At 41.4% G+C, this 12476-nt stretch overlaps 1 protein-coding gene across 1 annotated transcript in view; it reads right to left on the bottom strand.

Moving 5' to 3' along the window:
• Positions 1-12476, bottom strand: part of tll1 (tolloid-like 1) — a 72112-nt gene that overhangs the window by 10610 nt on the left and 49026 nt on the right. Inside the window, exons 8-17 of the mRNA XM_044115757.1 lie at positions 12238-12343; positions 11520-11644; positions 9705-9820; positions 9458-9560; positions 7750-7866; positions 7301-7446; positions 4974-5169; positions 4618-4743; positions 1601-1761; positions 1295-1475 (exon numbers count right to left, since the gene is read on the bottom strand). Of these exons, the coding sequence (XP_043971692.1) occupies positions 1295-1475; positions 1601-1761; positions 4618-4743; positions 4974-5169; positions 7301-7446; positions 7750-7866; positions 9458-9560; positions 9705-9820; positions 11520-11644; positions 12238-12343 (1377 nt within the window). The remainder of the gene's footprint in view (positions 1-1294; positions 1476-1600; positions 1762-4617; positions 4744-4973; positions 5170-7300; positions 7447-7749; positions 7867-9457; positions 9561-9704; positions 9821-11519; positions 11645-12237; positions 12344-12476) is intronic.

Genomic DNA, 12476 nt, shown 5'->3' with positions numbered 1-12476 from the left:
CTAGCAGCAGCAACTAGCAGACAATGCTAACTACTGGTGGAGCTGTGAGTCTGCTGAGCTCATCATACAAACTACATCTCAGTGTAAGGCTCCTAAGAGCGGTCGTAAGGGTTGTTGTGGTGACTTCCTGAAGTTGTTGGAAATGTTGGAAAGAGCAGGAGCTTCTTAAATAGACAGAGGCCCAATTTCAAGGCATTAAATTGAGCAGTCAAATTTCTTTTAAGCTATATGTCACATATACAGAAATTTATTACAACTGAAGGTAACAGTGTTACTGGATTGTGCTATAAAAGTACAAGCCTGGACAATACATAACACCAGCATGTCACTGAATCAGACTGCAGAACTTTTAGTTTGGAGGTAAAAGCACACAGTCAGAAAAATTCAGTCAATTTCAAAGCTTTCTGTAGCAAGTTTTAGGTTAAAGCAGCAGAGTGAATGAAACCCTTCTTACCCAGCTTAGTCCGAGCAAAAGAGACAGAAAGAAGCAGCAAGTAGTGCTATAACAATAAAAAGGTTTGTTCTGTTTAAACCTCAGACATTTGCTTTGATTGCTCCTGACAGTCGAAGTGAGCGTGAGCACCATGGTGAGAACCCAAGAGCTGTCTGAGGCATTTCAGATGGAAGACTGTGGCAGATTATGAGTCTATAGAGGGATTTAAAAAGGTCCTTAAAGAATTTACAACCAGTTGTTCTACCGAATGAAAAACAGTCCAGAAGAGGAGAACGTTCAGAGCTGCTGCCGGAGAGCCTCAGTCTGGCCTCCCAATGTTAACTGATGGAACGATTTCATGCTGATAACACCGGGTTGTAAAAATTATTCTTTGGAAGTTGTCTATGTTTTTTCAACTGACTAAGGACTATTTTGCACAGCTGAATCCAAAAATGAAATTTTTCTCAATCAGGTCAGGCTTTTATTCTAATTTGATTTAGAGAAATCTGATCTCCTGACTGAATTGATGACATTTTAGAACATTATCAGTTCACTTCCGTTAATATTTCTCTTCCACAACAGGTTTTCAGAGTGTATTAATCAAATGTCACAAACTTGTATTTCTGTAAATTGAATAATAAACACTGATGAGGGTAAGTACATGTGAATTGAGCATCACGTCTTCATTCTGTAAAATTCTCCGTCTCTTTTCTGTCCTGATGGAATCTCTCCTCGTGCTCATCCCTCATTGATCCAAATTCTCAGGAAACTGATCCATAAGTGAGAACAAGTCATGCATTGTGATGCTCATGATGCTCAATGAAGTACTCTGCCAAAGACACACTCGTGCTCGAATCTTACCTGAAAAGAAGTGAGCTTTGAAGCCTTTCTTGGAAACCGTGTTGTCCGACTTGAACTCAATTCTCATGTTGTTGTACTGAGAGGTGATGACCTCGGGGACTTCTGTGCCGCAGTATTTCCCGTGCAGCTTAGAGTCGGATGAGAGGCCGCTCCGCACCTCCACGTAATCGTATTTACAGACCTAAACACACACACACACAAGGATCACGTTAGGGTCTTAAAGCGCTGATGGAGAAGGAATCGTTAGCGTGTTGCTAAAAGCCCTGCAGCCGGCCGAGCTGCACGCTAACACCTGGACACGGTTACCTCGTTGCCCTCCAGCTCGAAAGCCTCAAACTGCATGGAAATGCGGTACTGAGTGGGGGCCACCACCTGCCACACGCAGTTCTTGTTGGGTGGATATTCTTTAGGCCAACCAGGAGTGCTGATGGTTCCATTCAGCTTGGACAGAAGACCGCCACAGGCAGCTGAAAACGCACAGATGTAAACAAACCAGGCCCAGCAACGAGGAACATAGTTATTTGGTACATGAAACACACTGAGGGTATACTGACGTTACAATGAGTTCCCCTGTTTATGCCAGTTTGATTTTTCGACATTTAATTCCATGAAAAAAGCAAACAAGTCAACGTTAACAGCATCGTGCCACAATAACTGATCCAGAAACTGGAGAGGTTGGGCCTGTACACTACATCCAGTACCACCACACTGAGCATGGGGGTACCCCAAGGGTATGTGCTCAGTCCTCTGATGTTCATGCTGCTGACCCATGACTGCACAGCAGCAACGTCTATCAGGATTGCAGGTGACGCAATCATGGTGGGCCTGATCAAAAACAGAGAGACAGACTGCAGGAAAGAGGTGAATCTGCTGCCATGTTGGTCAGTAGAACACCAGGATTTCCTTTCAACCAGAGCTGCCTCTCTTTTCCCTTTTCCTTCCTTCAAACATCTGATTTCACCTTCTATACTGCTTCAAAATAACTGAGGGGAATTTTTTCTTTTCCTTTTTAAAAGATGAATCAAAACATTTGTGTGTAGAGTTGCTAAAAATGACTCATGTACTACAAAGTTTCTAGTTGTATTGTCATTAACAGGTAGAATTCAAACAATGAAAGGAATTTATTTGTGACTAAGTTTTAACATACAGGTGGCTCAAAAATCATCCATACCCCTGGCAGACTTAGGTTTACAGTAGCCTTTTGATTTTACAAACAATAAGATGCGCTCTGTGGCTGCAAAGACATTTATAAATGCAAAATTACTGAATGAATTTACAAGGAAAACTAGCAAAAGGAGTTAAGAGAGGAAGCCGCAAAATCAAGACAAATCCTCCGGAGAAGGACAGAAAACACCAGGAAGTAGCTCACTAAAATTCATCACGCTGCTCACTTAAACTTTGCAGAAAAAAACCCAATAAAAAGTCAGAACAGCAATTCTTCCTTCTGTTTCAAAATGGAGGGAAGAAAACAAGATGGAGGGTTGGAGACAGACACATGACCCGAAGCAGAAGGCATCATCTGTTCAGCTCCATGGAAGCTGTGTGCTACTTCAGACTGGAATGATTCCCGACAGCCTTGGCCTCCAGTATTCACTGATGATGTGACAGTAGATGGAAACAGCTAAAAGAATTCAGAAATGGACGCTCGCAGCCAGATAGAAAAATTTGACAACATCAGACTGTGCTGTATAAAACTTTTTATAGAACCTTTCAACGTGAAGGAAAAATACAACACTTCACAAATCCCATTCAATCTTCCATAGTAGAACAATCTGCAGAAACAAACTAGTGAAGAAAATTTCTAGTAGAAATTCAACCTACTTGGATTTCTACTGTCTACTTCTCATGTATTACATTGTTTAATAAGTCATTTAATAAAGATGTTAGATAAACAGTCCCCTTCAAGCTGCTGTACGCAACTTTTACAAAAATATATGTTTTATACGTTCTGTTCAAACTGTCACTTTGTTGTGACTGTTTAATATGAGAGAGGTAATCTGTGAAAAGAGCCGTCTCCTCCCTGAGCTACTAATCCCACCCAAAAATAACAAATCAGAGCTAAGAGGAGGGGCTTAGTGCTGTCAAACAACCTTGTGTACATGCTGCTCAATGTGCTTAAAATGGAGAATCAACAGTGACAGAAAAATAGGAACGTCAGGCTAATTAGCCTGATCATTCAGTTAGCATGGCCACAACACATTCTGGTGTGGTGAAGGGGAAGGATGTGAGCAGCATGTACATGAGGTTGACTGACAGCGCTGAGTCCCTCCTTCTGGCTCTGATTGTGGTTCCACTCTCATCTGCAGAAAATGCCCAGTAAGAAACAACCAGACAGAAGAGCTTGATGTTTTCACTGATTATCTGTCTCATGTAATGCTGTCACGGCATGGTGACGTTTTTAACTTATATCTAAAAGAACAATTTCTTAAATAAATGTTACATACTGCCACTTTATATGTTTCCATGTAGTTTAAACGTGTGTCAAAGGCAGATATGTGCAGCACAAAATGAAGAACATTCAACAGTTTGCAAATTAAATTTCAAATCTTGGTACTCTGGACCGACTTGACTTAACTTAACTGGACCATTATCAGTACATAAGTACAACGAAAGCAAGTGTCATTATCAAATCATCAAGTTTGACAGGAATAATATAAAGTGTTGATTTTTGGACTGACTGTTTAACCAATTCCTTATAATAAGTTGTCACCTTAAATACTTTAAACATGCAAATATAATCCTGTAAGAAAGTTTTCCCAGAAGTAATTATACAGTGGAAATATTTAAAATGCTCCATTTTCTCTGTTGAATTATATTTGTTTGGTTGTTTCAGCAGATGGTCTACATCGTGGGAATAAAAGCCCTTTTCACTGTTTGATTTGTCTTCTGTGTTTTTTCCTGTTGGTTGAAGATGTTTGGATGTTTCTGAGTCAAACTGGCATGAAACACAAAACACTGTGAACAGGGATGAACCTTCTCAGTCCCTCATACACACACACACCACATACACACACACACACACCACCCACCCACACATGCACATTTTATGTTTTTCTATCTTCACAAGGACCTTGCAGTGACTTCCATTCATTTCTCATTCATCTCTACAGCCTAACTGCCTGACTCTGACCCGTACCACAAACTGAACCATTATCAGAACACGCTTGACATAAACTCAATTCACACCATAAAACCTACAACCTTTTGTTATTCGGCTCTGGCTTTTGGGGCCCATAAGTAACAATGGGCCATCACAACGTAACCTTTGTTGGAAAAATGTGCCTTACGATGTAAGAAATGCTGAAACACACACTCATTGTTACCTTCACAGCTCTTCTTGTCAGGAGCCAGTTCGTAGCCGGGGTCACAGGCACACTTGAAGCTGCCAAGAGTATTTACACACCTCTGCTCGCATCCACCATTGTCTGGCTTGGCACACTCATCTTCCTCTGGAACACACAGGAGTCAAAATTCTTGTGAAATGATTTGGAGAGAAAAGCCGCATGGGAAAAAATGACTAACAGGTACGGTGAGACAAGAAGTTTTACTGTACATTCATTAAATACGGCAAGAATTGTGGTGGCATTCTTGATGAGTATTTTTAAAGGGCAATAAATAAATACATAAAGAAAATTAAAGAGAAAAACACTCACAGACCGCCTTTATTGAACTCCCTCACCTTTGAAGAAGTTGGCAGCGAAGCCAGCCTTGTTCACCGTCCCGTCAGAGACAAACTTCATCCACAGAGTGTGAGAGGTGGAGCGAACGTCTTCAGGTTTGTCGTAACCACAGAAACGGCCAATCAGTGGGCTTGTTTCAAGTGGGCCGTCCCGAACCTCCAGGTAGTCGTAGGCACAGCTGTCGTGTCTCTCGATCTACACAAATACACAGTCACACACATGCACACCCCCCCCACCACACACACACACACACACACATGTGTTCAGTGAGACTCTTGGAGGGCCACAGTCATCATCAGTGCCCAGTTTAACAGCTGACATGGCTCAAACTTTCTACCTTATTTGCTTTATATAGATTAATCATTGATGTGAAATGGAGAAAAAATACTTGCAGTTTTTATGATTGGAAGGGAGAAAAACCCAGGAGTCTCTCTAAAAGAACTGCTGAGAGCATTTATGTAAAATGAGCAACTCTGAAGTAAAAGGCTTCACATGATTATTACCCAGCAGAGATGCACCGTTAGCCCAGTTCTGACTGCAAATAACAATCTGCATTTTCTACACCTATAAGGAGTGAGGTGTAACACACTGTGTCACCCGTTACGCTGCAGCTGTCCTCAAGATGTCTCAGAAAGCCAAGGCATCTTTTCTTGACAGGTTTTCCAGCTTTTCTTTTCAAAACTAAATAAAATTTTCACATTACTAGCTGCATTTCTGCTATTCATACAATTGCGCAAATTGAAATGATGAAGATAGATGTACTTAATGGAAACATGCTAATTATGATAAAGTTCACTTTTTTTCAATTACAGTTTTGGCATTAGGATGCGGTGGATCTCCAACTGTATTGAAATTGATGTATTTCACAAAACTGCAATGGGAACACTTTTTTCACGTTACGAGTGATCAACAGCCAGATCTTACTACTGGAGAAAACAATGAAGAAAACGACAGAAAGTGGTAGGAGGATAATGCTTTGCTTTTGTTTTTGTACAGACAACCTGCAGCCATCAGCTCTCACAGCGTCACACAGTTCATAAAACGTTGTGTCATTCCAATGTGTGGAAGCCATAACTCTTCTGTAAAACCTCCAATTACAATTTTCCCAAAACGCCGCATACACAGACACTCCCAAGAAGGCGGGGCTTGTCGCTCCAACGCCTGAATAAACGTCAGTGTTTCATCATGGATGATAGATGATGAGTGTTAGCACCATAACTGAGTGATGATATGTATCATGTAACTGTTTATATCTGTCGCAGCCATGATTTTTAATGACTCATCATGTGACTTAACTTATTAACACCCATCCATTAATTTTCTAACACCTTTGTCTCTAATTGGGTCAGGAGGGTTGCTGGTGTCTATCTCCAGCTACGTTTCGGGCGAGAGGCGGGGTCACCCTGGACAGGTCACCAGTCTGTTGCAGGGCAACACAGAGACATACAGGACACACAACCATTCACACACACACTCACACCTAGGGAGAATTTAGAGAACCAATTAACCTGACAGTCATGTTTTTGGACTGTGGGAGGAAGCCGGAGAACCCGGAGAGAACCCACCATGCACAGGGAGAACATGCAAACTCCATGCAGAAAGACCCCGGGCCGGGAATCGAACCCAGGACCTCCTTGTTGCAAGGCAACAGTGCTACCAACTCCGCCACTGTGCAGTGTGATTTTAATTTTACTTCTTATTTAGTGGGAGCAGCACCATAGCCAAATTGTGTTTTTTCAACATTACCAGAACATAGACAAAGATTTGCTCACATTTGTGATGGAAACACAGCTACTGACACAATCAGGACTTTACAAGTGGATCCTCCCTAAAGTCAACAAGTGTGGAAGGGGCTTGTGTCAAACTAAATACGGTTAACTCAGCACTACACAGCTAATTCCTATGTGATGCACTGATGAACACTTGTGGACACAAATTTTTCCTTGAACATTTGTTCATACAATTGCCAAGAGTGGTTTAAACAAGGACTAGGTTTTTACATTTTACTGAGGAACTAATATTGATTTTTGCACACAGCTGCTGTTTGTAAAGCAGAGGAAGTAACTGATGCAACAGAGCAGAGCAGCACGCAGCAACAAAGATGGAGAGAATAATCTGAACTACGGGATTAAACCCCAGATTCACACACACCATCCGCTGGAACCTTTGCTACCTTTCTAGCAAAAATACGAGCGTAAAATTTGACCCAGACTTTCCGAGCTTATGCACACAGTGACATGCATAAACACACAAAACACGCGCACACACACACGCGCACACACACACAGAAAGAGAGAGAGACAGAGAGAGAGAGAGAGTGGGTCACCTCGAAAGCCTGGAAGCTAAGTCCAACATTGTATCCCTCAGACACAGTGATCCTCCACACACACTCTTTGGAGGGCCTGTAGTCATCAGGGTAGTTGGGAGATTGAATTTGCCCAGAGTCCTTGGTAATTTCCCCTCCACAGATGGCTGACCAGAAAAACAGAGAACCACAGCAGGCAGAGACGGACAGGATGAGTTAGCATCAACCGTCACAGAGACCTGAAACATTCTCTCTACACCATGAGTAATAGAGCTAATCTCAAAAACCAGGCATGTGTAATCATCAGACATGCCTGATGTTTAATCATCAGGCACGTTTAATGCCTGATGCCAGCATAAGTCTCATACGTAGGTCTCATACGCAGCATAAGAGCTATGATGCGTATGAATGCATATACATGCTAACCACCAATTTATCTGAGTGATTTATTGATTTAAAGGAGCTGCTACCTTCATAAACAGCAGCAAAGCCTTTGCCCACCCAGTTGCTGCTGCTGCGAAACTCGATCCACATCCTACTGTCGGCTGAGATCAAGACGTCCGGGATTTTGTCTCCACAAAACCTGCCTGAGAATCACAAACAGAAAATGAAAATCAACAAAATCACAATCAAGTGTTTTACTTTTAAACCCAATTTAACTTGAATTAGATTCAGTTATTGGCCCGGCCAATAACTAAAAGAATTCTAAACATTTTCTCCTGGACATGTTCCTTCAGCCAACAGTGTGTTATCAGTACTACCTTAGTTTCTGCTCTGTATCAACCTCAAAAACTTCCTGTTTGCCAATCCCTCTGACTTTTCTCAACTTTCTATTTTCTTTATCAAAATTATAAAAATAAAAAAAATTCAGCATCCTTCGTGAAATAACTTGTCAACAATATGTTTCCATATGTGTCTGCTGATTCATATTGATTTATGCTGTGACGTACAGCCACTTCAGATGTTCCATGAACTGCCTGTAAGGACTGTCTAATCATTATTAGACCGTCCTTATGCTCAAAACACATCGGATCCATTTTGGCCTCCAATCCAGCGGAAAACCAAGTCAAATGTTGTACGCAGCAAATGAAATATGTTAAAGTCGCAGATCCCTCACGATTTCCTACGAGTCGGTCCCTGACTATCTGATGAAGATGAACCTGAGGTCTGTTTAGGTCGGAGTGATGCAGCAGTTTGATGAGACAGGAAGTGAGTCACAGTGGCAAAGCATAATGCATCTGTTAGCAACGTTTGGACAAACGAAATAAACTTTGTATTGACCAAAAAAACGTAGGGTATTTACTATGGTAGGACCTCAAAGGTAAAACAGCTTTGGAGGGACAGTGTTATGAAAAATGTACTGTTTTGATCTTTACAGTGTTATAATGTTATTCCTGCATCAAAAGCATTTCTGGATTGTTGCTTTGATTCTTTCATTCATGTTTGAGAAATCCTTTAATCTCCCGTGGCAACTGTGGCAGCTGTGCAAAACGCCGGGGGAGAAGCTTCAAGTTTAGGAGCTTCCACCTCACTGAGCAGCCCTCCCTGTGGCTCCCCCACTCAGCTCCTTCAGACTAGCCAGCACCAATTAGCAAACAGCTGGTGGAACTGATCATCAGCTGAGCTCTTTATAGGCACTACTACTCAGAGCAACGCTGGTAGAAACATTGTTAAAGGGTCAATAGAGGAGCCATGTTGTGATAACTTCCTGAAGGCGGAGTTTAAGAAAGAGTAGGAGTTTCTTAAAGAGACAGAGACTCAATTTCATGGTGCTAAATTACAAAGTCAAATTTCTCTTAAGTCATATTTGATATATATAGAATTTTTCTAACAATTGAAGTTAACAGTTACACGATTGTCCCAGAAAATGCCACTATATCTTGAGAAAATACATTTTACTGTCCCTTTAAGCAGTTTACTGTCAGATCCATTTACACTGGCAGGATTTCTGGTACACACTCTTGCATGAATACTTGATCTTGCTAGTCTGGTGCTGAGTTGACAAACGGTCGAGTCCGAGCTTGTGTGTCGATTAAAAATCTGGTCAAAAAGTAAAAAGTCAGATGAAAGCGCTCTGTTTTTGGCTGTAAAGTCATTGTTTCTTCAGGAGCTTAGACAAATTTTATTACATCTGAAAAAAATTGGCTCCAGTTCCTGTCTCTCTCACACAGATCTTACCGAGCAGCGGAGCTTTCCTCCAGTATCCATCCCGGACCTCGATGTAATCATACCAGCACACACTGCTTTTATACACGTCCATAGTGGTGAAGTTGAGAACAATCTGGAGGAACAAATGAAAGATTCTTTAGTTACTCTAGACGTTAGCGTCAGTGACAGAGCAGTGAAAGAAGACAGCATCAATCTGTCATCACGCTCTAATTTTTACTGTGCTTTGGTGTGTGTCTGTGTGTGTGTGTGTGCACACCTTTTCTCCAGGAGTGACAGATATTCTCCAGACACAGTGAGTGTATGAGGGGTATCCGTTGGGGTAACCAGGTGAGGAGAAGTTACCGGTTGATTCCTGGAGGGTTTCCCCACAAGCTGCAACGCACCCAGAAGGAAGTTGAGCGTCAGCGGCTTGGCTGTTTGTGTTCTGAACTCAACATTCCTCTGTAAAACGGTAATTTACTGGATGTGAAGACATACTATATGCGTCTTGTAATTGGCCACTCTGTGGACATCGGACAAATGTAAAACAGCTGAGTCGGGCACTCTGGGCAAATGATCTGACCGTTGTTGGTTTTCATTCGGAGCGAAACGCTGCTGCCGTCTCTCAAAAGGAAGTTAGCCAAACGTGCCCCTCCTGTCCCATCATCCATGCTGTCTTTTTCCCCCACAATGCCCTGGGGCTCTGTTCATCTGTCAGTGGATATGGTAGCGCCCTAGTATGACCTTATGAGGTTCAAGTTGTATCTGTTTCCAGCTGGGATACATTTATACATTGTCAGTATTATATCAATTTATAGCTTCCACTGAGACACATTTGTTTGAACTTGCTATTTATGGATGACATAATATTCAAGCAGAGCATAAATCAACAAGGAAAGTATTAATCATTGCACAAAACACAATAAAGATGCAGCTTATCATTTAATACTGCATCATTAGCTGCGTTTCTATTACAAATGTGCGCAAAACTGTCAATATTCCGCTAATGTAAAAAAAAAACACTATTTTGCAGTGTGTAGCGTTTCAATTAAATAAGAAAAACAAGTAAAATCACATGTAACTAAAGTTTATTTCCATAATAAGATGTTAAAAATTATGCTGCGACATCATCCTCCAACTACTTCCTGCTATCGTCTTCTTTGTGGTTTTCACCAGTGGCAAGATGCAGTTGTTGGTCATGTGACTCACTTGATGTAGAAAAATGTGTACAATGCAGTTTTGCAATTTCAATATGGTCAAAAAAAAACACCTCCTCCTAGCGCCAAAGCGTTTCTAGCTACAAACAAGAATTTTTTTTAGAAATTGCAGTGATTCATTTGAGGAGATTTATTTTCTAAATGTCAAATTGTGCATTTACATGGCAAATGAAAGCACAGCTGTTGTTTATAACGTGTGTGCGTTTGTGTGTGTGGGGGTGTGTGCGTGTGTGTGTGTGTGTGTGTGCACTATTAGGTTTTTGAATCCTATTTCTGTCTACAGTGTGGGATTGTAGGGACCACTTCTCCTTGTGGGGACATGTTCTTGTTCCCCATGAGAGGAAATGCTATTTTTGGGTTAGGGGTTAGGTATGTGATGATTAGGGATAGGATTAAGGATGAAGAAAGGAGTCGGCTGTAGAAAATGAATGGAAGTCAATGTAAAGTCTCCCCAAGACATGAAAATATGACTGCGTGTGTGGGTGTGTGTGGGCTGAGAGCTTCGGTACCATTAACAAACAGCATTTCCAGCGTTGCACCCCGGCTCAGTGATCGGCTCCAGATCATGTCAGAAACTCCTCACCAGGGAGCAGAATGACGCCAGATCTGTACGGGTGTGCTCAAGAACTGAATGTATGAATAAGCCTGCATGTATGCGTGTATGCGTGTGTGTGTTAGAGATGTGTGAAGACGAACTGGAAAGGTCATGTGGAAAAACAGATTGCTACATTCCACCTCTGTGCCTCAGAGACAGGAGGACTTTGTGTTAAAGGTGCAACAGATTAATAAGCGCCATTATCTTTTGCTTTCCTGCTGAAAACAATAAACACGTTCATAAACCCAAACACACAATAACATCATAAATGCATCAATACCTGGACATCTATACAGCTTCCTTGCCTGTGCAATGTCTCCCTTGCTGAGCCTGGTTCTCTGGCCGATAGCTGGCCGGACGCCGTTCTCGTCCCTGGATGGAAGTATTGTGTCGAGGAACATCCCACTGCAGGGAAGAGAGCAAACTTTCAATTTCGCCCCACAGAACATAAATGTGTCATCAGGACGGCATAATACAAGGTGTTTGGGTAAAAAAAAAAATTAAAAATCCTCTAATTTCAGGAACTGAGAACATTTATTGGAATCCATATCAGTGCAGCAGCGCTTCGTTCATTAGAGTCCAACTTCAACATAGCATTGCTTTTGCAGGGAATTGAATCTTATACAGCCCAGAATTATTCATACCACTGGCACTTTTAGATTTCAAATTTGTATAAATGTTTTTGATTCTAATAGGAAATTAAACATACATTTTTTAACAGATAATAAAACAACATAAAGTATGGGGGGAAATTATTTTTAAGGATTTAATTTACATTCAACCAAAACATGGCACTTCTACACAAAAAATATATTCTGTCTTAAATCTGCAGGATTTAACTTTTACAAAAAAAAATGCTTTTACACATTTGTTCAAATTATCATTTTGTTGTAGGGCAGGTTTAACAAATGTATACGGTATATAAAAAAGGTTTTTGTAAAGGCTACATGCTGCTGCAAAAACAAACCATGGAGCTGCCAAGACGCTGCAGCTGTTACCGTGAGAAGGTGTTCCTGGCGTAGTGCATGATGCTGTCGAAGTCGTACGCTTCTCCAAGAGAGTTCACCTCCCCTGGCTCCATCTTCAGGAAATTATATTCCTGACCTGCACACACGTGGATACATTTTCACCAAACAGAGCTAATACTCGATTGTCAAATCTTAGAAATGTTAGATCAAAGTTAATCATAAGATCATCCAAAACACTTTTATCACAGCTAACCTCCAATAATGATCGA

The sequence above is a fragment of the Gambusia affinis genome, linkage group LG04 (genome assembly GCF_019740435.1).
Source record: "Gambusia affinis linkage group LG04, SWU_Gaff_1.0, whole genome shotgun sequence".
In the NCBI taxonomy this organism is placed as follows: domain Eukaryota; kingdom Metazoa; phylum Chordata; class Actinopteri; order Cyprinodontiformes; family Poeciliidae; genus Gambusia; species Gambusia affinis.
This window is presented reverse-complemented; position numbering and strand designations above follow the sequence as displayed.